Source organism: Amphiura filiformis, chromosome 19, assembly GCF_039555335.1.
Source record: "Amphiura filiformis chromosome 19, Afil_fr2py, whole genome shotgun sequence".
Lineage (NCBI taxonomy): Eukaryota > Metazoa > Echinodermata > Ophiuroidea > Amphilepidida > Amphiuridae > Amphiura > Amphiura filiformis.
The window spans coordinates 21,269,385-21,294,496 of NC_092646.1; the positions used below are offsets into that span (position 1 = coordinate 21,269,385).

At 37.7% G+C, this 25,112-nt stretch overlaps 1 protein-coding gene across 2 annotated transcripts; it reads left to right on the forward strand.

Moving 5' to 3' along the window:
- Positions 1-1,545: 1,545 nt before the first annotated feature.
- LOC140141035 (chloride intracellular channel protein 4-like) lies at positions 1,546-25,112 on the forward strand. 2 transcript variants are annotated; one of them, XM_072162815.1, is made up of 5 exons: positions 1,546-1,690; positions 13,271-13,412; positions 17,780-17,948; positions 22,366-22,564; positions 24,052-25,112. In XM_072162815.1, exons 1-5 carry the CDS (start codon positions 1,619-1,621, stop codon positions 24,184-24,186), a joined length of 717 nt encoding a protein of 238 aa, XP_072018916.1. In that variant the 5' UTR covers positions 1,546-1,618; the 3' UTR covers positions 24,187-25,112. The 2 variants fall into 2 exon arrangements, with proteins under 2 accessions (XP_072018916.1, XP_072018915.1); XM_072162814.1 differs by lacking the exon at positions 1,546-1,690 and adding an exon at positions 3,367-3,536.

Sequence of the window (25,112 nt, forward strand, 5' to 3'; positions counted from 1 at the left end):
TTCAGCCCGAAAATACAAACTTTTTGCTCGCTATGCGCGCACATTGTAAAAATAAAGCCCGTTCTAGCCTGATAATGGGCAAAAAAAGTGTAAAATACCAAAGTTTTGCGCGCTACGCGCGCACATCATCCCAATAAAGCCTTTTGTCTCTATGTATTGTATGATGCAACTGTAATTTTTTTCGTCTGTGCCCCCGAAATTTTATTTTGCCCCCCCCCCCCTGACCAAAAAGGCTGGCTACGCTCCTGGAAGAACAGTGGCAAAAGCAACCAGTTTTACCCAAAATTGCCCCAAAAGCGGAATTTTTCGTAATTTTGGGTTTTACTGATGGGTAAGAAATATTGGAAATGCCCCCGCCCCCCGCACCCGACCGAGTGCCACCAGTACCCGCTCGCATTCGCGCGCATTTCAGGTTTTTCTTAGCAATCGTATTACGTATATGCAGTATTTGGTGAAAGAAAAGGTGAAGGTTATAAATGATATCAGAGATATAGTCATATGTCTGGGGAGAGCTGTAATAAACTATAACAAGAGCTACTCCCTATTCCAGAAAAATACAGCACTAATTTTTTGGAATTAAAAAAATATTATCTGGTTTTGCCAAATGAAATAGCTAAATCCTAATCCTTTAGGTAGTCCTAACTGGCAATAAAAGTCAGATTTTAATGTTTGGTCTTTTTTTGGAAATAAGGGCCAAAAACATGCGTTTTTAGGGTGTTTTTCGTATGCTGTGACAATCAAGCCCAAAGACTTGTACCAAGACTAATTTCAGTTAAATGCAGTCTAATTTTTGGAAAAGTCATGTTTCATTCCAATAACCGATAATTTAATTAGAGAAACACAAAAAAGTGAAAATTATAGCAAAATTTCGGCATATACTCAAGATTTTGAATGCTTAGACTTGTTCCAAGTCTTTGATTTTTGTGACTCGATTGTCAGAAACTTATGCCGAAAATGCATGTTTTTGGCTCTTTTTTCAAGAAATTAGTAGAAAGTGAATTTTTTCTTTTATTGCCAGTTAGGACTAACTAAAGGATTAGGATTGAGCTGTGTTTCATTTGGCAGAACGTGATAATATTTTTTTAATCCCCAAAAATTAGTGCTGTATTTTTCTGGAATAGGGAGTAGTAGGTAGGCCTATACATGTATAGACGGTATGCAGAGGGGGACGAAAGCAACCAATGTAGGCACAGAAGATGAGTTAGAAGTTCGATACATTCGCTCAAGTCATAATTTTTTCAGTGTTTTTGTTTTAAAATTAAAGTCATTTTGAAGGCCTAAAATAATAATATTTCGACTCTTTTGAACATGGTTTAACAGGGAAATAGTATTATTATTAAAATAGTGCATGATTAATTAATAAAATTAAAATAGATAATGACTAATAAACAAAATATTTCAGGAAAAGTCGATATACTCCCTTTTTTCTGCATCAGTGAGCAACCAGTATAATTATCATGGCCATGACCCAGTCAATGGTTTCGGTTGACGGTTTTGGTTACTTTTCGGCCGCCATGTACAGAAAACTATACGTGTCGTGTATTTAGCATGATTTAGTGTAGTGTACTGTCGCAGACCGCATTTAACTTCAAGCTGTTTAATAAACTAGGAATTAATTATGGCAGCAAAAGGACAAAAATCACGAAATGATGCTGAGGGTAAACCAACTAAAATTCAGTTTTATGCAAAGGTAAGAATGATTTTGGCGCGTTTTCAGGGGGATTATTAGTGATAGTTGAGGCTCAGAAAGATTTAACTTATTTTTGAAAGTGAAGCCCGGAAGTGAAGATTGGATTGAGACGAATCAAGTCTTTGCAACTAGCACCGAGAACTAGCAGCACATGTCTAAATAGTAAAAACTTTTAATAGGCCTACTAATACTACTGAAAAAAAACCAGTACATGTAGTATATAGAATTTGACTCGTTTTCAGGGGGATCATAGTTTGGGGACTTTTAGGCTTATAAAGATTAAACTTATTTTTGAAGTGAAGCCCGGAAGTCAGTGAAGATTGTATTCAGCCGAATCAAGTCTTTGCAATAGCAGCACATGTCTAAACAGTAAAGTTTTAATACATGGCGAATAGCATATATTTTTGGGATATTTTTAAATAAATGTCACGCTTTTAAGGCGAGTGGGATGGCTGGAGCCATTACTTTTAGTTTTAGCTACTTTTTAGCCATTATAAAAAACTACACTGCAGTTTTCAATCACATTGGTTAATGATAGAGAAAAGACAAAAAGTCATCACAAGTTTGGAGTTATGAATTAGAGAGTTGATATGAAGTTGTAGGAGTTGATGTTTGGTTTGTTATGTGCGCATTATTGTTGGTGTGTTGGATCACCATGAACATGGTGAATGTAAGCGCAATAAAGTTCAAGATCAGGTCAAGGTCATCAGAGGTGAACTGAGTATAGATCGTGAGATTGTGATTACCATGATTACAATCGATGTGATCACAATTAAGCACTAGAAATGTAAAATGGCATGCCAAGTCATTTGAGGTCAACTATTAAGTATAGGCCTAGATAGATGGAATTGGTGGATGTGATAACCATTATAGGGCCGGTAATGTTCAAGGTCATCTGATGTAAAATGAGAGTCATTGTTGGATTGTCATGAAACTTGGTGGATGTGATCACCATTGAGCACCAAACATTCTCATGGTCAATTCAAGGTCATCTGAGGTCAAATCGTACGTGGATTGTTGTGAAACTTGGTGGATCTCAAATGAGGTTTTTGTTACAAGTATGAATTAAATGTAGCACACATTTTTTTAACGTAAATTCAGCTCCATGATACTAGTGTTTTCACAGTATTTTCCAATAGGCCTTTATTTCTTTAATAGGCCTACCGGTATTTTCCACCTGGTTAATTAGTACACACACAACCCACCACACCCCCACATGAAAACCCCAATTACCAGCATTAGAGCTCATCAGTTAGCTATACATTCTAGTATTCCAGCCCGACATTCCAGGCACTTTTCAAAATTAAATGCAACGTTAACATGAAACCTATTCATCCGTGGTGTTGTCTTTTTTAAAGACAGTTCTTGTTGACCTATGTTTAGGAATGACCTGCTGAGCTTCCTGATGGACTCTTCTATTATGCATATAGGGGTAAATTTCTTAATTGATTTGAGGGACGCACAAATTACACATATTAAATGAAATGTAAGCAAATCATTATTGTATTTACCAATAAATCACTGCTTTATACAATTTATAATAAACTTTGATGGTAGCAATAATGCAATAAACAGGGCTTGTTTCTGTTAAATTTAGCACAAAATTCTACTCGTTTATGCCCCCTCCTAAAAATTTACTGGGCGAAGCTTCTGCATTACACAGCGTACGCCTACTGTATTGAAACTGATAGTACGGCGCGCTATAGGCCAATACGTGTATTTTGTATACCAGATTGCACATTTTAGTGCTTCAAAAACTGTAGGAATTATGGCATCAGCCGGAGCACGAAATGATAAAGGCGGGGAAAAAGGGGATAAACCAACTAAAATTCAATTTTATGTTAAGGTAAGGATGATATTTGGAGCGTTTTCAGGGGACTGATGGACGAATTTAGAGCAGTGAATTTTGACCCACTTTTTCGACTTCTCCATATTTTTGGTGACCTTTGACTCACAATGGTTTACCGTAAGCTTACTTAGCAATTGTCTAAAATTATTTATTTTCTATGGAATATGGCTAAGGCATATTTAAGTCTAAGTTTCATGTTAGTAGATGAATCAGTGTTGCAGAAAAATGTGGTGTTTCTCGAGGCCTCAAATTGACAGCTAAAAATGCTGATGTCAACGCCCGCGCCCGGGCCCGGCCCTCTGTTGGACTCCGGAACCACAATCGTTAAAATATAATACAATGAATACCACATACAATGACCATGATGATATACCGCACTCAGGATCCCGTAGTAATTATCACACAGAACCAGCTTCTTTCCGCACATGACATCCGGGAATGGAATCTTCATGATCTACCCGAATTAGTTATAAATAAATAAAATAAATGTAGATATTTATACAGCACTTTATGCCGTAAACAGCCTCAAAGCGCTTTACATAATTTATTCCGCCGGGGCGCGGTTATTAGAATATGTCGGAACCACGTTTGCAGCCAAGTGGCACAGGGTACATCAGTACAATGACTGTGACTACCCCTAACAGCTTCCCATTGCACCTGGGTGTGGTGAGGCAAGCGAGGCAAAGCGCTTTGCCCAAGGGCGCAACACGGTGGTGGGACGGGGAATCGAACCCACGCACGTCGAGCAAGCTCTCGGATTATGAGTCCAAGGCCGTAACCACTAAGCCACCGTGCCCTCGAGGTACCGTATATCTGGTTCCATACAGCAATACGCAGTATTGTTGTCTGGTAAGCAGGTACGAATTGAGACGTCGTGAATTGAGACGTCGGAGCTGGTCAAACACAGAGGACTATAGCCTACATCCCGTATCCTACTATCACTCAAACAAGCAAATCTCTTCACGAATTCACTCACCTTGCGATCCTACATCATCAGTTGAAACAAACATCTAAGTTTCCAAAAACAACTTTGTCATTCCTCAAAACTACAAGTAACTTCATTAAAAAAAAATTGAAATCATACTATTACCCGTTATTGAAAATTTTGTTCGATTTATGTGAACCATAACTAGATACGCAAACTTGTCGAGTTCAGTTTACCAAAATGGTAGCTCCTGCCTCCTGGTTATATCTGGTTCCATACAGCAATACGCAGTATTGCTGTCTGGTAAGCAGGTACGAATTGAGACGTCGTGAATTGGGACGTCGGAGCCGGTCAAACACAGAGGACTAGCCTACATCCCGTATCCTACTATCACTCAAACAAGCAAATCTCTTCACGAATTCACTCACCTTGCGATCCTACATCATCAGTTGAAACAAACATCTAAGTTTCCAAAAACAACTTTGTCATTCCTCAAAACTACAAGTAACTTCATTAATAAAAATTTGAAATCATACTATTACCCGTTATTGAAAATTTTGTTCGATTTATGTGAACCAAAAGAACGCACGAGTCGAGTTCAGTTTACCAAAATGGTAGCTCCTGCCTCCTGGTCACCTCAGATATGACGTCAGTATCAAGCTGCTTATTAAACGGTGGATCGGATTGGTTGAAATCAACGCCACGTTTTTGACCTTACAGGGGTCAGAGATATGCATATTCATGTATGAAAACAGCGATGCGGATATAGTATCATCACCGAGAACTGAGAATTGCGACATTTTTCGATGTTTGTACCGGGAATTTCAGACACGGAGACTCATGGAGATTTCAAAAAATTCGTCCAAAGGTAACCAAAGGGTTGGGGATCGCATTTTTAACTATCACTAAATGTTTCGGAATTGAGGTCGGCTAAAAAGTAGACAGTTTCGGGGACTGTAATTGGTGTAGATGTCACATTTTGAACAATTTGAGCGATAAGTGACCAATTTCATGCTCAGCACAAGTGACTATCTTTACTCAGGGTACCTCCTGGTCACCTCAGATATGACGTCAGTATCAAGCTGCTTATTAAACGGTGGATCGGATTGGTTGAAATCAACGCCACGTTTTTGACCTTACAGGGGTCAGAGATATGCATATTCATGTATGAAAACAGCGGTTGCGGATATAGTATCATCACCGGAACTGAGAATTGCGACATTTTCGATGTTTGTACCGGGGAATTTCAGACACGGAGACTCCGCGGAGATTTCGACAAATTCGTCCAAAGGTAACCAAAGGGTTGGGGGTCGCATTTTTAACTATCACTAAATGTTTGAATTGAGGTCGGCTAAAAAGTAGACAGTTTCGGGGACTGTTGGTGTAGATGTCACATTTTGAACAGTGAGCGATAAGTGACCAATTTGATGCTCAGCACAAGTGACTATCTTTACTCAGGGTACCCTCGAGGCTTATTTAGTTGTCCAACTCCAAGCACCATCACTATTCTGAGTAAGACCCAACACTTGGTCACTTCTCACTCACTATTCAAAATGTGACATGTACACCAACAGGGTTATATTTACTTTGAAAAATTGCATCAATTTTTTAGCGAAAATATTATTTAGGTGATGTTCTTAGTTTAATATTAGCATTTATTTTGTAAAATATTGCTATACAAGCTGATATTTGTGTAGCAGGTTGTCGAAAATGGGCACGACAAGTTAAATCAAACCCTGTGCACCAATTACATTCCCCGAAATGGGCTACTTTTTAGCCGACCTCAATTCCGGTCCGAAACATTTAGTGATAGTTAAAAATGACGAATTTGTAGAAGTCTCTGTGTCTGAAAATCCCTGGTACAAACATCGAAAATTTATGTTGCATATCTCAGTCCCGGTAATGAATACTTAATCCGCGATCGCTGTTTAGCCAGCAGCCATGAAAATATATGCAGTTGTATCTGTACCCCTGCCCAATTTTGTGCCTATTTTTCATTTTTCTCAAAAATTATAGCGCATTGGTGACAAGTACATGTAAGATATGTATTATAGGGGCAAGGACTACAACTACTGCACTGGAAATTTTATTTCAGCACAGACAACAGTTGTGGAGTTACAGTCAAAAATGAGGGAAACCAATATTTAATCAATAAATCAATAACGTTTTTAACTACTTACCTTGAGTTGCTGAATTTTCAGTACAGTACCGCATACCTGCCAACTACTCCGATTTTCGCGGAGTTACTCCGATTTCCTGAGTTTTAAACCCCGAAAATCGGAGTACTCCGATTTTCTGGGGAAAAAAATTTAAAAAAAAAAAAATTTTTTTAATTTTTTTTTTTTTTTAATTTTAATTTTATTTATTTTCCAAAGTTTTCGGCGACTTTGGAGAACCACTGGACCTATTGTGAAGTGCTAGGATCATTCACAGTTAATTTGAAAACAATTGAAAAAAAATTACAAAAAATTACAGTTTGTTATCCTTAATATGCAAACCACTAACTAATGTTAGCCTCTTCATCTAGCACATATTATAAATGCATGGAAAACCATTGCATGTATAATAATGTGATAGATGAAGAGGCAAACATTAGTTAGTGGTTTCATATTAAAGATAACAAACTGTAATTTTTTGTAATTTTTTCCAATTTTTTTCAAATTAACTGTGAATGATCCTAGCACTTCAGAATACGTCTAGTGGTTCTCCAAAGTCAACAAAAACCTTGACATGTTTTTTTCAAATGTTTTTTTTTCTGAATTTTTAACTTTGTATTGAGCATCATATCAGTGTCCTACAGTCATGTAGGCCTTGTTATAAAGCCAAAAAAATCGCTTCAACGAATGATTGTTATGTACAAAAGTATAGGAAACTGCATTTTTAAAAGCACCTTTTCTATGTGAAGGAAGCATATTTTTCAAACTTGTAAAAACAGGTCACAGAATGTTTTTTTCACATTTTTTTCACATTTTTTTCAAAGGTTGCAGTCATCAAATATGTGTTGAAATTGTTGCTAGATATGGAGTATAAATCCCTCCTCAAATGCAAACCTTCAGAATAGGTCTAGAGGTTCTTCAAAGTCGCCAAAAACTTTGAAAAAAATTAAGAAAAATTGATTTTTTTTTTAAATTTTCACCTTTGTATTGTGCATCATATCAATGTCCCATCAGTCATGTAGGCCTTTTTATAAAGCCAAAAAATCTCTTCAACGAATGATCGTTATGTACAAAAGTATAGGAAACTGCATTTTTAAAAGCACATTTTCTGTGTGAAGGAAGCATATTTTTCAAACTTATTTTTTGCACATTTTTTTTCAAAGGTTGTAGTCATCAAATATGTGTTGAAATTGTTGCTAGATATGGAATATAAATCCCTCCTCAAAGTGTATAAAAACCTAGGGCTTCATTTTCACCTTGTTCTTCTTGTTGTTTTTCTATAAAATGTGTCTTCTGTGAAAGGGCTTCTAAGAGTTTTTACATTGTAGAAACCCTCTAGGTTTGGGGGGGGGGCTTCGCCCCCTCAACCCCCAACGGGCTTTGCCCCTGGACCCCACCAGGGACCCTTAAGTGGGCCCGTGGACCCCCTGCCGTCAGAGGCGATACTACGGGCGCTTCGCGCCCTACGTTCGCCATGTACTCTGTTTTCTAGGTTTTCAATGTTGGCAGGTATGCTACGTAGTTGTAGTCCTTGTCCTTATTTTACTTGTCACCAATGCGTTATAATTTTTGAGAGAAATGCAAAAATAGGTACAAAATTCAGCCGCGGATCCAGAGAGAAAAAAAAATATGGGGGGGGGCGCAAAATAAGGATGAGATTTGCGCGACACAGGGGATGTCTGAGGGGGATGTGCCCCTCCAAAGTGAGAATTTTTTGCTAAATGAAGACCTAATTGAAGCCATTTCAGGCCTTGTCTTTTGTAAATTGCTGGCGAGTGACAAATCACTTTCCTCAAAACTTGCCAGGTGAGCTGTAGGCGAGTGATTTTAATCACTTGTATTATTATTACACCAAATGTAGGCGAGTGATAAAAAGCTCTCCTCAGCTTCATTTTAGGCGAGTGATGGCGAGTGATCACTCTCACTCGCCTCAAAAGACAAGGTCTGCCATTTGGTGGACCATTTTGACACTTTGTGTAAAATTTGAGTTTGAAAGAGCGGAAAATTTGTGTAATGACCATGACGGCTCATTTCCCATTCGTGGACAAGTTTTCAATATTATTGTATAAATTCAATTGCTTGCGCGAAGCAGGGGGGTTTCTGAGGGGGGATGTGAGAAGTGAGAAACTTAAATTGCAAAATGAAGACCTAATTGAAGCCATTTGGTGGACCTTTTTGACACTATTATTGTGTAAAATTTGAGTTTGAAAGAGCGGAAAATTTGTGAAATGACCACGAGGGCTTATTTCCCATTCGTGGACAAGTTTTCAATGTTATTGTATAAATTTAATTGCTTTTAAACATAAAGTTCCGGGTATCCAAAGCAAAAGCATAAAGAAAAGGGTAACTTCTTTATACATACGCAGGGGGGGTGTATGAGGAAAATTGTGCAAAATGAAGGCCTAATTGAAGCCATTTGGTGGACGATTTTGACACTATTATTGTATAAAATTTTAGTTAGATAAAGTTCGAAATGTGTGAAAATGAAGGCCCAATCGAAGCCATTCTTGGACCATTATTCACTATTACTGTAGGCCTAATCATTAAGTTATTACTTAAAACAATATAGGCCTAAAGTGTACGGGTGTCCGAAAACAAAAGCGAAAACAGCCAGTTATTTACGACGCATACGTAGGCAGCCCCAGTAAGGATCTGAAGGGGCACAGCAACTTTTTTAGGGCAAGTTGATAATTGCCTTGGATTTTCACTGAAAAGGCAAGACAGCACAGCAATTTGTAATATTTTAAAAGGGCATCATGGCAACTGTTGAAAATTTGAGAAGGGCACCAAGGCAATTTTTCAAAAGTGAACAGATGCATTGCTGTCAGCTGAATTCTACACCAAAGTAAAATTTGACTCTCAACTTTACACTAAAACTAACCTGATTGCTCAAAAAACCTGCTTAAATAATACAAAACAATCAAAAATCAACATTTTCATTTACTTAAAATTTTGCGATCCCTACATGTAGTTCTGAGATGCAAAACTGACTCGAAACAGCGATGAAACAGTTGTAACTTTGGTAATAATATTGATCAAATTCGCCAGGATAAAAACCATTTCGTTCAAAACATATCTAGAGGTGGGCTCACATGTACAAGATAAGACGAAACCGGAAGGGTATCGCCATCGGTTTGCAATGGGAATCAATGTTTGCTAATCGAGAGATCAATTGATTTGCCCAGCGCTCGGATTTTGTTCACGACACGAGGAAGCTTAGTTACTAACAGCGTTTCTGATTGGTCGATAGTACGCTGAAGGTATTTCTCTGACCAATCGGAAAAATGAAGTCAGATTTCTAGCAACCAGATAATGTATAAAAGCCGATGTGATTGGCTGAATATGTAAGCTTACGTAGGGGTAATGAATATTAATTCACAACAAACTATTGTGTATACTGTGATTGTTTGCTGGGTTACGATGCTCAAAATAGCGATCGTGTTCAAGATTTTTGATTTTAATTTTCCACAATTTTTCGGGGTTTTAACCAGTACTTGTTAATGATTTATAATGAAGGGGCAGGGCTGGGACACCGACGGCAATTTCATTCGAGGGCACGGCAAGTGACTGCCGTCGGTAAAGGACATATTTTGAGGGCATTACGGCAGTGGGAGTGGGCACCCACGGCAATATGCCGTCGGTGCCGTGAGTTAATTTGAGGTCTTCAGTAGTTTCCTCCTTATAGCAGCCATTCTGGCTAAAGGAGTGGTGATCATCGACCTTTTCATCCGGTGCAGTGGAAACTCAGGGTGCAAGACGATCAATTAAAACGATGAACTCAAAAAGTGTGCCAAAGAAGGTACATGTACATACATGTAGGGGTGTCTGAGGGGGGGATTTTGCAAAATGAAGGTCCATTTGAAGCCATTTAGTGCATCATTTTTAGACCATTTATATCATTGCTTTAAAAACAAAAAAAAGGGCCCAAACTCAATTTGCAAAATTTTAAATGTTACACGGTCCACTGACCATGCTGACACTTTGTAAGACTTGAGACACACAATTTATATAGGCCTACTAAAGCATGCATGGATTGATGTCAGCATTGACTCTGTGTTAATACTGACTTTGGTGGCATGTGACGGGCCCTGCATATATAGGCCTATCAGAGCTTTATATCAGCAGGCTCGCAGTACGGTACTATGATTTTCACATGCTTTTGGGCCGAGGACCTGCCTTCAAGCAATGCCTAAAATATTTAGAGACCTATCCTACGCCTATTAGGCCTTCGATCGACCCGACTGTGCAGGGTATGCCTTCTCAATTATGCACAATTTAACGTTTCTCTTCTCTTTTTCTCGCTTTTCTCTTCTCTATTTCTCTTTCTTTCCTTTCCGGTGGGGAGGGGGGGTAGTACCCCCTTAAAAATCTTTCAGTTGTCCAGCAGGACAGGTAAAAGATGCATGCCCAACCCGCTTGCGTAAGCGTAAAATTATATGACAATTAGCAGAAGTTTTGCATATATATATGAACTGGCAAGTTCTAATACATTTATAAATAATCATAGAGGGAAATTGCCAAATGCCCACACACATGCTTATGTAACCTAGTCTAGATATTAAACGGCAGCAATGACTGATTTAAAATGTTGATACATACATGTAGAGCAGCTATTACATTTTTGTAACACTGTCATGTCCACTCCCAACAGGTGTCACATCCTTATAATATCATTTGGGACTGAAAAAGGACCCAACATTCCCCAAAATACTCAAAATCCAGAAGTAAAGCAAATGGCAGCCATTATTTTGTACCTAAATCTGTGTATTAGAATAATTGCCCTATGGCTAATGTGCTGCATAGTGCAGCATATCACGTTCAAGGTATAGGCTCACGGTGGACCCAGAAGACAACATTGTAATGAATTTAAACTTGGTGTAGGTTATTTTTTTGACAAATGGCATATTTTAAGACTAGGTACAAAAAAATCAGTTGACATGAGGGGCGTTTGATGCACCCTAATGCATATCTTTGACCCCTGTAAGGTCAAGCACAGGGGTTGACATAAATCGAACAAAATTTTAAATATAATACGTACGTACCGTACGGGTAATAGTAGGATTTCAATTTTTTATTTAAAATGAAGTTACATGTTGTTTTGTGGAATGACAAAGTTGTTTTTGGAAACTTAGATATTTGTTTCAACTGATGATGTAGGATCGTCAGGTGAGTGAATTTATGAAGAGGTTTCCTTGTGTGAGTGATAGTACTACATGTAGGATACTGGACGTAGGCTAAATTCACACGGTCTCGTTTCGTATAGACCAGACAGACATACATTGTACACCATCACCACCAGCATTGGACATAGCCGGTATCGCGGAGCAAAATGCTACTCAATTTTGATCACTTCGCAATTTAGAAATGTGTAGCAATTTTATGGGCACCATAGACTTACAGTGAAGTGTGTAAACATGGTAAATGTAACCAAAATCAAGTACCGGTAGTGCAAGCTGAAAATGTTATGCATACAAAATGTCTTATGTCCAACACTGCATGACTAATCACCATAATCCGAATATTCAGTCCCAGACAAAATACCCAGTAAGTACTGACATGATCATGTTTTGGGCCTGAACCAGTTCCAATAATTGAAACTCCCGGTCTGACCTACACGTGCCAAGACAGTCTGAAACGATACCAGCGAATTCAAGAATCCAAGAACACCACTGCGCGCCGCATGCGTATGATCTTTCTAGCCTACATCTCGTATCGTACTATCGTTGAAACAAGAAAACTTCATCACAAATTCACTCATCTTGGCTTGTGATCCTCAACAGTTGAAATAAACTAAAAACTTCCTGAAAAAAGCTTTGTTTTTGTTATTCCTCAAAACAACATGTTGAAATCCTGTATTACCCGTTATCGAAAATTTTGTTTGATAAACGTCAACAAAAAGTAATTTTTCTCACTAGCAAGCAGAACGCACTGTATGCAAAATGGCTGGTCTAACTCCATCGCACATGTGTATGACTCTTGAAAAGGGTCACGAGTGATGAAATTAGTTCATTCATAAAATTAGTCTCAGGCCAGACTGTATGTGGCTCTCACATGTTTGTTAGGATCGATGAGTGTCAGACCGACACAAACTGGCTGTGAAGGAGACTATCATCATCATGAAATACGATGTGACGTCCACGTTGGAACAATTGGAGTACGGAAGATATATTTAAAACAGGACTGAAGCAATGTGGTCATTTCTATGTTTGTACCGGGCATTTTCGACACAGAGACTTCTACAAATTCATCCAAAGGTAAGCATTAAGTCGAACTCAGAAATATAAAATTTTCGGTTTCTTACAGGATAGTTACAAGCACTTACAAAGCTGGATTTTGCAAAAAACCCCCATTGAAATTGAACAACCAGTTCCAATGATATGAGCAATTAAAAACTTCGCCAAACAAAAGAAATATTTCCTTTGTTTGGCTATATCAAAATCAATATTTCCGAGTTCCGACTGATTTTGCTTGATCGCATCACATACGAATATGCATCATCAGAATGTTGAAATTGTAATGGAAAGATAATCTGCACCACTTACGAATGAAAATAGGAGACTGATATAGTTAATTCATGGAATAAATGTACTGGTCTTTATTCAAGGCATAAAATATTTTAATCTTTTTTTGTATTATTTTACAAATTACAGGCAGCTCGAGCGGGAAACAAGCGAGAAGAGAGAGTGGGAGATTGTCCATTTTGTCAGAGAATATACATGATACTATGTCTGAAAAATGCAAAAGGAACATGTCCGTTTGACGTCTACACAGTTAATCCCAAATTAGAATCAGGTGAGTGCTATCACATATGTTTTATCTTCATACTCCTAGATCAGAGAAGATATATCTTACCCTTCCCAGAATCCTTTGCAGTATCACCCCATTTTATCAAATGACACTCCCATTAATTACTTTGTACAGGTTCCCTTTGTTTTCATTTTGAGAATAAACTGGATAAAGATGGGTCGATAGTCAAGAATAAACATATTTTGCAAGATCTGGATGTGCTCTGTGCAGTGTGCATATTACATTTTGTCACTATCGACCCATTAATGCAGAACAATTTCAAACTGATTCACACAAGCAATAGTAAAATTTCACTTACGAGTGGAATTTTCGTGCCTCATCCGAGGTCACTTCTTCAGCACTGAGTTGGCTGAAGCTGAGGTTTAAAGGGAAGACACACTTGGACAAGTTTACATTCATAGAGCTGTAAAGTTGGTAGTTACACATGTCTTCCCTTAGACCCTTAGGGCGAATTTCTCGACGATTGGCTTAGCAATTGGCTTGTCTAGCCTCAAGGCTTAAGAGGTCGTAAGACCAGGCTTAACTGAAAACGTGTTTCCCAAGCACGGCTACCATAGCCTCGAGGCTTCGTTAGCCCTTGAGGCCAGGCTTGTAGGATTAGCCCCAGGCTTCAGTAAAATTTGCATTTCTCGAAATCAGTCTTCTGTAGCCGTCGTCTACGCAAGCCTGTTAGACCAGGCTTACATCGGCTTTTCTTGGCCCTGCCTCAGAGCAGGTCTTAGGTCGTAAGCCTTGGTCTATTTCAATTTACAAATTATTTAAATTGTAATGCAAAGTTTATCTTTCATATTTTTGACGGTCTTTCAATTAACATGATTAAGCAGTCGCGTCTAGGGGGGGCTCTTGCCCCCTACTTGCCCATCCCCTCAATGAAAAGGTAAATTAGGCCTACTTCTGAGAGACCAGTTATTAATTAACCTCATTATTTGGTCATTTTAACCTTAAAAACTCAATTTTTAAGGTTAAATAAATTGCATTTATCCCACTTTTGTACCATTGGCCTATATGTCACCAGCTTTAATAGCTTAATATGGCATTTGTACCATAATTTTTTTCAATCCCACCTCCCCCCATGTCAAAAATAAATCTACGCCAATGTTCCGGGACACATTCCAAGCAGATCCCATAACTCCTCAGACCCACTCCACCCCTTACAAACCCAAACAGCATGAACGATGCCTGCCCCTCATTTATTATGTTTGCCCCGCTTTCCCCACCCCAGCCCAAATGAAAATGTCTAGTTACGCCACTGTGGGTAGGTAATTGTTCGATTTAGTTGAACATTTCAGCATTTTATTTTAGTGTTCATTTGAGTTAGTTGAATTTTTTTAAGTAGCTGTTCCTATCATAAGACCTAATCATTTTGAATGATGGTTTTTTAACAACGATATAATTTAAAAACAATTCTTTCATCATCATCATGATCATCATGATCATCATCATCATCATCATGATCATCATCATCATCATCATCATTATCAATATGAAGACCTATATGATACCACCTGTCCCTATCCAAGCCTTTTAGTTTGATACTCGTACTTTTCATACGTAGGCCTATTACAATATTATTTTGGAGTGCCTATATTATACCAATAGAAGAAGGACAAAATTGGTAAAGATATAGTAAATATTTGACACGAAACAATAATGCATGCAGTATTAAAACTGAATTTACGGATAAGATGCATATAATATTGCTATCTTCTACTTAAATATTTATAAATATTGTACCAAGAGATAACTTCATGTGAGATCTGAGAAGACTACTGTTATCAGCAGTAGATAGCACGTTGGTTGCTTTCCTTTTTAGGGGAATCACAGATTCCTTTCCATTAGGCTTACAGTTTTACCCTTTTTGGGATGCAAAGAAAAAATCACGAGTATAAAGCATAGGCGTATCATTCATACAAGTTGGACTCATAAAAAGTCAAGTGGAAATAAAATAATACATAAAAGACACAAAACAGACACAATATTCTTGCATCAAGTTGTGTACGGTATAAGCCCAAGCACAAGACCGCTGGGTCCAGGCTATAGTCTTTGCGCCAGGAACATTGCGATAATGAGACGGCAACCTTGTTAGTACTGGTAAACCGTGAGGACCACAGCTTATGTACATCTACCTCCAACAGCCTATACAATTAAGTCGCTGGTTGAAAGGGACGAGGTTGTCAAGCGTTAAGCCTGCAAGGCCACTAAGACTAGGTTGAATTTGCGTTGAAGAAATCCGGCTAGAGTTAAGACTCGGGCTTCGAGAGCGGGCTAGGCTTAGTAGCCTCAAGGCCACCTTAAGACTACGGCTTAATAAGACTCCTGTCGGGAAACTCGCCCTTAGAGTCCTAAATGCTTCCCTAGATAGTTAGGCATGCTCAGTCTTCAACTAAATGCAAGTATTGTGACAGGTTGCGTCCTAACAGTCCTTATTTTCTCAATTTGTAAAGCATGTATTGTTACACTTGGTAAAAACAGTTACAACACAAATGTACAAAATTGTGGACTGCTTCTTCAAAGCTGTGCATGCACAACCACAAATTTAAAATCAAAAACCTCACAGCCTGTATGGTGTGTTACAAAATCTGGACTGCCATGTGTGCCAACAAGCATTCCAGCTTTAATATTGGTGCCTGATCCCTACAAAAATAGATCAAAGTTGTTATTACAGCAAGAAACTTGGCTGCTTGTGCATGCATGGGTGTAATGACTTCCTGATTCATAGCATATTTGACTTCCTTGCTATCTTGGAATTGATTTTTTAAAAAATTGTTAAACTGGAGTACTACTTTTAAATTAAGCACAGCATCATTGTTAAATCACCCATCATACATGCATATATGACAGCTATTTAATAAAGTACTCTATTACTGTGGATAATTGGCATAATGAAATGCATGTACACATGTAGAATAGAAAATGCATTTGCTAGAATTGAAATGTGTGACTGATAAGGTAGGGACTGAGTCCCGGGAATTCGAGTCCCGCCCGGGTAGCCTAGTACCTGGGCAAGAAATCCATGCCCGGATACCCGAAATTCCAAAAAAAAAAAAAAAAAAAAAAAAAAAAAAATTGCATTGAATTTGAATGCATTTTGATATCAATATCATTAATAGAGTATGACATGAATACAAAATATCAATTTTCATATTAAAAACACAAAACATCATGCATTATTATTATTTTTTTATTTTTTTATAAGTCAACCATGAATGATCCTAGCATATCCTAGCCGAAAAAATAAATAACTTAAAAAAAAAAAGTGTTTTGTTTTTTTGCAATTTGGTACCGGTACCCGCCAAAAATAAACGGGTACCAGACACGAAATTACCCGAAAATCCCAACCCTAGTGACTGATAATGATATTAAACTTTGTGTCACAGCATGTACTTTTAAATATCATCCCAAAATGCGTGTTTTGACCCACATATTAAAATTTACCTTTCTGGTAGTTCACATCTAAAAGATTAGGATTGAGCTATTTGTTATTTGGCAAAATAGGATAATTTTTTAATTCCCCCACCCCAAAAAAAAAAATTGTACTGTATTTTTCTGGAATTGGGAGTTACATCAATGTTGATCATGTACAATTGTACATGTACAGTAGTATTGATATTATTATTTTGAATGCAGGAAATATAAAGTTACTATCACTTCCTGAAATCAATGATTTGAGTACTTTGTTGTTGTAGGGATATGGTTATTAATTAGGTAGCCAGTGGCAGTGCAAGTAATTTACAAGCCCTGGGGAGATGGTAAAATTGGGAGGGGGGGCACACATTTTTGCCAGCTGAGAGGGGGTGAGCATTTTGCCAGCTGAGATGGGGGCTAGCAATTTTTGGCATACATTCATAAAAGGGCACTTTAAAGTATTCTCAATTAAGGGGTACTACACCCTGCCCACTTTTGTGCCTATTTTGCATTTTCTCAAAAATTATAGCGCATTGGTGACAAGTAAGATATGTATATTATAGGGGCAAGGACTACAACTATTGCACTGGAAATTTTATTTCAGCACAGACAATAGTTGTGGAGTTACAGTCAAAAATGAGGAAAACCAATATTTGATCAATAAATCAATAACTACTTGCCTTGAGTTGCTGAATTTTCAGTGCAGTAGTTGTAGTCCTTGCCCTATAATACATATCTTACTTACCACCAATGCGCTATAATTTTTGAGAAAAATGCAAAAATAGGCACAAAATTGGCCAGGGGTGTAGTACCCCCTTAAGGCTTTGGAAAACTCGCCATCTGACCATTTACAATGTACATTGTAAGGGTGGTCTTAACCCTGGAATTAAGACCACTTTTGGGCTTTGATTTTTGACTATACACCTGTACATCATCTCTTCCACTAGGTGCATTGAGGACTCCACCCGTTTTAAGAGATCCAGTATCTGAGCGAGAATTCACAGATGTATCGGAGATGGCCGACTACCTGGAGCAAGTGTTTACCGACATCCCTCTCAAAGCAGAAGACGAGGAAGCAAACGCAGTAGGACTTGACATCTACCATGCATTTAATCTGTAAGTTGTACTTAAAATAGTCAGCACTTATAAATATGGTACATTAGGCCAAAAAAAAGTTCGTTTGGTTGTACTCAGAGGATGTTTAAAGACATTCCCACAACCCAATGGGGTTTCTGACCTTGTATGTCTGGCTTTTGTACACATATAGTACAGTTGATCATACCTTGCATTGGAATTGTGTGCAAATATCTGGTGTTTTCATCCTATTATTTAACATTCACAAAATCGAGACTTAGGAATAAAATTAATGCAGTGGGACAATATGAATGTTTCCTGTAAGAAAATCAAATATCATTCCTAAGTCTCAACTATTAGCTCGTTGGCTGCAGTTTTAAAATTACCATTTTGTGTGTGTGTGGCAATGGGGACTTTGCCTTTAAAATTAGGTTATATTGATCAAATTTCCCAATCATAGTGCATTGTAGGAATGCCTTTAAGCCTCCTCTGGGTTGTACTCCTCCGACCGACCCGATGTTTAAGGCCGATTTTACCAAAATTGAAAAAAAAATGTTATGGCCCTAAATTACTTTTTATTTAAGGTTGGAAACTGGAGAAATACTGTTACTCTGCCGGCTATGGCCCTTTGGTCTGGACTGGCAGTTTTGGATTCTAAACCCTTGTTTTAGACCCTTGCCAGCTGTTGCAAGTTACTAGCCTGTGACTCATTTGAAGTTATGCATGTCCACAATGTAGCCTACTGTGTGAAAATGTCATTGATTCCTTGCTATTGTTGGCAGGCATCAGTATCATCAGTCAAGAGACTAGGATTACGAACATTACTATGGACCACAATGACCTCATCCCAATGGCATAGTACAATTTATCCGCAATTAAACAATCATAGTGTAAAATTCGATCTCAACTTGTAGAGTATGAGTTTTTGTACCCAAAGTTTTTCAAAGGTCATTCAATGAATGTACAAATGTATTGGGGTTGCAGAATTGTGGATTGATAGTTGAGCATGTTGTGGATCCTAGCGCATGCTCAACTGTAAGAGACAGTTCTTTTTAAAACCCATTCATGCGGGTGTTGACTGCAGAGGACAAGTAGCAAATTTAATTTAAAAATTTCAGAATTGTTCATTTTCATGACAATATTTGGAATCAGCATTAAAAATACATTAAAATGAGTACAAACAAGCCTATAGAAAAATTACTTAATTTGTGTACATCGTGGAACATATTCTTTGCGTGGCTGTGCATAGTAAGCTGTTGTATGCAGATAACCTCGCAAGTCGCAATATGGACGTGTAAGGTAGCGCTGTACGCTTGTGTATTAGCATGATTAGTCACAGAGTAACAAGCGTTGTTGAATGTTCCACGATGTACACAGATCTAATAATTTTTCTATAGTATTGGTTCAGTGGTTTTTGAGATGGCTCTTGATATTTTGAAAAAATAATCTACAATGTATGGCTAGCACGCAGAGCATTAACTACAAATTGCTTACTTCTGCCATAGAATGACCTTTGAATATACTGGGTGCACAAACTCATGCTCCATAACTTGAGGTTAAATTTTGAGTTATGGCAATTATATAGGGGTTATTGAACCATGCCTTGGGAATGAGTCCATTTTGGCCCATAGTGTATGTGTTGGCTGTGTTATTTGCAAGCTGTTGGCAGGGTTGCCAAACCTGCAATTTGATAGCCCAATTGGGAGACTTTTGAAGATTTCCTCACAACTTTGATCATTTCCTCTCTAGAAATCAAGAAGAGAAAAAAACTAGGTGACTTTTTAACATTGGCTCCAGTGACTTCTTGTAGTTTCCTGTCCCATAGAAGCCAATGGTTAGGAGAAAAACTGGGCAATTAATGACTTGTGATATATTTGTGTGCACATGTAAAACTTACCATTAAATTGATGTTCAAATTTAAAAGCATAGACATTTTCTTTTGTTTGTAATAGGACGGCTTGATTACTGAGGGGCAGCCAATTTTAACAGTACCTTGTTATATTTGTTGGACTGTAATTTGTGATTAGTTCATTTAAAAATGTAAATTCTCTTAATCCCCCCCTTTAAACCTGCCAAAAATGATTTGCCCAGCCAATAATGGCTCCACCACCCCAAGGTAGAAAATTGTTTCACTTTGCTAGTGAAGAACTGATCACCCAAAGTTCTGAATCTATGTCGATCGCAGATAATTTTTCCATGAATCGGCCAATCTTGATTCCAATCTGTAGATACGAAAAATAACCACAACAACACATCCTACACTCCCTGATAAGTTAATTAGGATGCTCTCTATATTGGATAGTAAAATTTTATTGACTTTCACCTACCCAAATGTGCGCCATTTGAAATGGAAATAGTGATCGTTTGCCGTGATTTGTGGAAATGTACAACAAGGAAAACCACCATGTACCTGTGATAGATAAACACACACACAGTAATCAAATTTTCCGATAAAATTTGATATACTACATGTAATGGCTGTTATTCATTTTGAAGCATACAAATGATATTTGTGACGTGTCATGTCAAAAGGAGACACTTTTGGGCAGGATCGTAAATGGAGAAATAGCTAAAAATCTGCCTGGGGTGATTTTTTTCACAATTTGAGTTTGTTGCGAATTTGTGATGTTATTAATGTTAAAAATATTGTCTGATAGTTTCAGACCAGAATATAACTGGCATCTTGTTTTTTTAGACACTTTTCAAGGCAATTCCTACTCTTAACATTGTCAATAATATTTTTAAAGGCCGATATCTCAATTTCCAATTTTATAATACCATAACTTACGAACACAATATCTTCGCTTCGGAATGTCCGATTTCATTGGGGAAAACAGCGTTGGGGAGCAAAATAACTATATATTTAAGATATGTAAAAACCTCAAAATTGATAACCTGCCCAAAAGTGTCTCCTTTTGACATGACACGTCACATTTGTAGATAGATATTGCATAAAAATATTTAAATTAATTAGTTCATTATAATGGCAAATGAGAGGATTTGAAGCTTAAAATTGACCCGATTCGTATACCACTGATTTGATCTGTTCTTGACTACACTTTGCGAGAATCCACTTATTTTACAGATAATTAAATAGCACAGCCCCTAATGGAAAAGTCACATCATTTCAAAATTGATTTTCTGTGGTAGCTCTGTTAATTAAAGAGAGATGATTATAATTTGAAGTGAGTAAGCTGCTTAAGCACTCATATTGAAAAGATATGGAATTGAGAGATTTTTAACCGGCAAGTATGTCATACCGTCAAGTGTCAATGTTTTTTAAAGATTGCATATTTATAATGTGTGATGTGATCAAGCACAATCAGTCGAAAGTCGGATATTGATTTTGAGATATAGCGGAAACTCTTAACTGCCCATATCTTTTGAACTGGTTGTCCAAATTCAATGGGGTTTTCTGCAAAATGTAGCTTTAATACAAAATGCAGTTTACAAGCCTATAAGAAATAGAAAAATGAATATGACCGACTTCAGACTGTTTTTTGATTGATCACACCATGTACATGTATGTAGATGGAAAAGAATTAACACATTGTTTGTGAAATTACTATACAGCCGACATTCATTGGTAATCAAAATGATGCACGTTTTCACATCAACACTAATATTAACTCAATGCACTGAAATTTGAATTGAATTGAAATGAATTTTGGGTGACTTTCATTCCAATGCATTAGAATTGAATTGGAATAAAAATGATCTGGCTTGGGCATGAACTGATGAGCAATGAAGAATTGAAATCAATTTTTTGCAGTGAGATAACAAGTAGTCAACACCTACATGCCTAGTATGATTTATTGACTCATGAACTTGAGAGTAAGGACCTTTTAATCAGTGTGTAGCAACCATGCAAAATGTGAAGTTGAAATGTGTCATGTTGTCACACCTATTGAAGCATGTAACCATGCTCAAAATCAGAAGATAGGTTGAGCAAACAATGCTAATTCCCATTAACTTTATAGTGTAGTACATTTAGATAAGGCGACAAAAAAACCACCCTGTTTTACGGTAGATTTAATTTTCAAGTAGGGTTAGTTAGGGGGATTTTTTTGCCTTTTGGTTGTTGTTTTTTAGGCTAAAATGACCAGCGTTTGACGTAAAATATTAAACATATATTATAATGCATAGCATTGAGCTTGCACTACTTGATTTTTGTTACATTTGCACACTTCACTGTATAAGTCTATGGCATAAAATTGCTACACATTTCCAAAATTGTGTAGCAAAGTGATCGAAATTGAGTAGCAATTTGCTCTGCGATGCTGGCTATGGCCAATGCTGAAAATGACCCTAAAAGCTCACCATCACCGAAAGCTTGAAAATCTGGCAAAAATTCATTTTGCAAAATAAAACATGTAGCTAATGTAGATCATCAAAACAAATTTAATTCGAAATACTATTAATAATAATATAATTTTCTTGTAACTTTTTTGATACACAGGTTTTGTAGGAACTGGGATCCAAAGAAAGATGAGATTCTTAAGAAGAAATTAATCAACGGGCTGCAAGAATTGGAGGATTTCTTATCAGATGAAGATAAACCAGAGGGCCCATTCCTCAATGGCCCACAACTGTGTCTTGCTGACTGCAGTCTGCTGCCTAAACTTCACCACGTCAGAGTGGCTGGCTTTGAATTCAAAGTAAGGACCTGACTTTTTTAACCCTGAGTACTACAACGCCTGAGTACTACAAAATACTACTTGATAAATGTGCTGTTTGTGCATGCATCACACGTGGTGTGATGATGCAATCGCGGCATGGTTTCGCTGGCCAGCGAAGCCCAAGACCCGTGGCAAAGTGTCGCCGATCCCGTGCTTGGCATGCGAGGGGTCTCGGGTTCGAATCCCACCCAGAGCAAACAACTTCTTTCTTTCTTTTCTCTCTTTATTCCTTCCTTCTTTCCCTTCCTGTCGCCAAAAAGCCCCTGGCAGGTTTAGGATTAAGTGATCATCCAAAAAAAATGTAAAATTGCAATTTTGAATATCTTGGATTATTAAAAATTTGAAATTTCCATATGGCCATGTGTTGTGATCTGGAGTACCCAACCAGTAGCCATGGTGGGGTGTTCACTGTTGTCGATTCGAAGTCAAACCGTATGTGTTCTTTGAAGCGCCCATGCCCAATAAGGGCCCAACCAGGGTATTTTCTACTTGCAAAATACAGTATTATAAAAGCGATCACCCAATGTAGTATTATAAAAACGATCACCCAATTTGTTTGTCAATCTTCCGAATTTGGTAACCTTGTGATTGAAAATTAGTGATTATTCATGTCATAAACATTCAATTTATCAGGAGTGTGAGAGGACCGCTTTTTTATTGCTAACATTTGTATGTTTTCTATTATTTTCAGCTTATATTTGGCGTTTTACCCTGATTTTACGCTGTTTTTCAGCTTTTTTAGTAATTGTCCTCTTTTTTGTCTTAGGCCTCTCACACCCCTGATTTATAAATGATGTAAAAAATAAACGCCCACTAATATGGCTTTGTTAAATGCCATGGGCACTTATATGGTATTTGTAATAAGTAATCAACTTCAGTTTGTTTCAATGCTATCAAATTTGCATTAATTGTAAAGCCTAGAAAGTACTGTTGTTTGATACTAAAATTTATATAGTTTTTAGCAGTAACTTTTTTGCCAATTTGGGCGTTTCATGCTATAGTCTATATATCTACCTTGAGTCACCGGCACTAGCTGTGAAGTTCAACATGTGCTGTGTTGGCTTAGCGTTACTTGGTGCGTATACATATGTGTGCGATGAACGTGTCGCATATATGTACACACAAGAAACCATGCTAAGCCAATGCAGCACACACTGAACATCAAAGCTAGTGCCAGTGACTCGAGGTAGATATATAGACTATAGCCCAATTTCCATTATGGACACTTCTCAAACTTATACCATCAAGCACTCATGCACATACCAGAGATTAACACCTTGCCGATTAAGCTAATTGGACTTTCCATACACATCTTGGGAGTAAAATGTGGCTTCCCAGGAAATACAAAAAAAAAGGAAAATTATTTTATCCCTGCCAACTTCCATTCCGGTTCTTGGTTTGTGACTCACTATTTGGCAATCCTTGACCTATTCTGACTGGCCTTGTTTGTTGTTTTTCCGTTCCAGGAGTTCCAAATCCCTGATGAGTTCACAGCAATACATCTCTACCTGGATGCGTGGTACCAAACGGACGTCTACAAGGAGACGGAATACGCAGACGAGGAGGTTATCGATACTTGGAAAGAGAAGAGGGGGAAGTAGACACAGAAGCGGTGGCACAGAAATATCGTGAAAACAAACAATGTTATATTATTATGAAATTTAAAGGAAGAAACATTACAGCAGGGGTTTCCAAAATGGGCTATTCCAGTTGAAATCCACCCCCCCCCCCTATGGAAGGCATGAACTTAATCTCCCACACAGGGAGTGTGAATTTCAAATGGGTTTACCTGAATGAGTGACTCTATTTGAAATCTATACCCCCTGTGTGGGAGGATAAGGTAATGTCTTCAATAGGGGGTGTATGTATTTCAACTGTAAAAGCCCAAACTATGTGGGTTTGCAATGAGAAGAGACATCTGAGATGGATAAAAAATTGTCTACAACTTCTTGATTGTGCAAAAAAACCCAAGAAGAGCAAATTCACAAAGTTATGAAAAGTTTACTTACTCCAGAGATACTTTCAGGAAATTTCCTTACTTCAGAAAATTGGGCTAAATTTCTCTACCGAAATAGAAGAAAACATACATTTGAAGCTACTTCAGGAGCACAGGCAGCCATCTGTGTTAAAATACTTGTCCATCTTTGGGTCGTTAAATTCGCAAACTTGCTGCTTGCTTCCTTTTCATTCAGTGATGTTTCATTGGCGACAAAAATTGACTAACAATACGATAAAATGTCATAGTGAATTTTTCACAAGCGACCAAACACAGCAATTAGGCATAGGGTAGACATAAACACGTGGAGATATTTTAAGACTTTTTTATGTAATGCACTAAAAATGTTTGATGAAAGCCCCTGACCTCTATATATTGTAACTGTTTAAGATTTGTATGTTGTGACTTGTAATACAGGTCGTTACTGTTCCTGAAGAAATTGATCACTAATGTAAAGAAAAAACAAGTGAGTGGTAGTTGACTGGGGCATGCACTAGGATCCACAACATGTTCATCTATCAGGGCACAGTT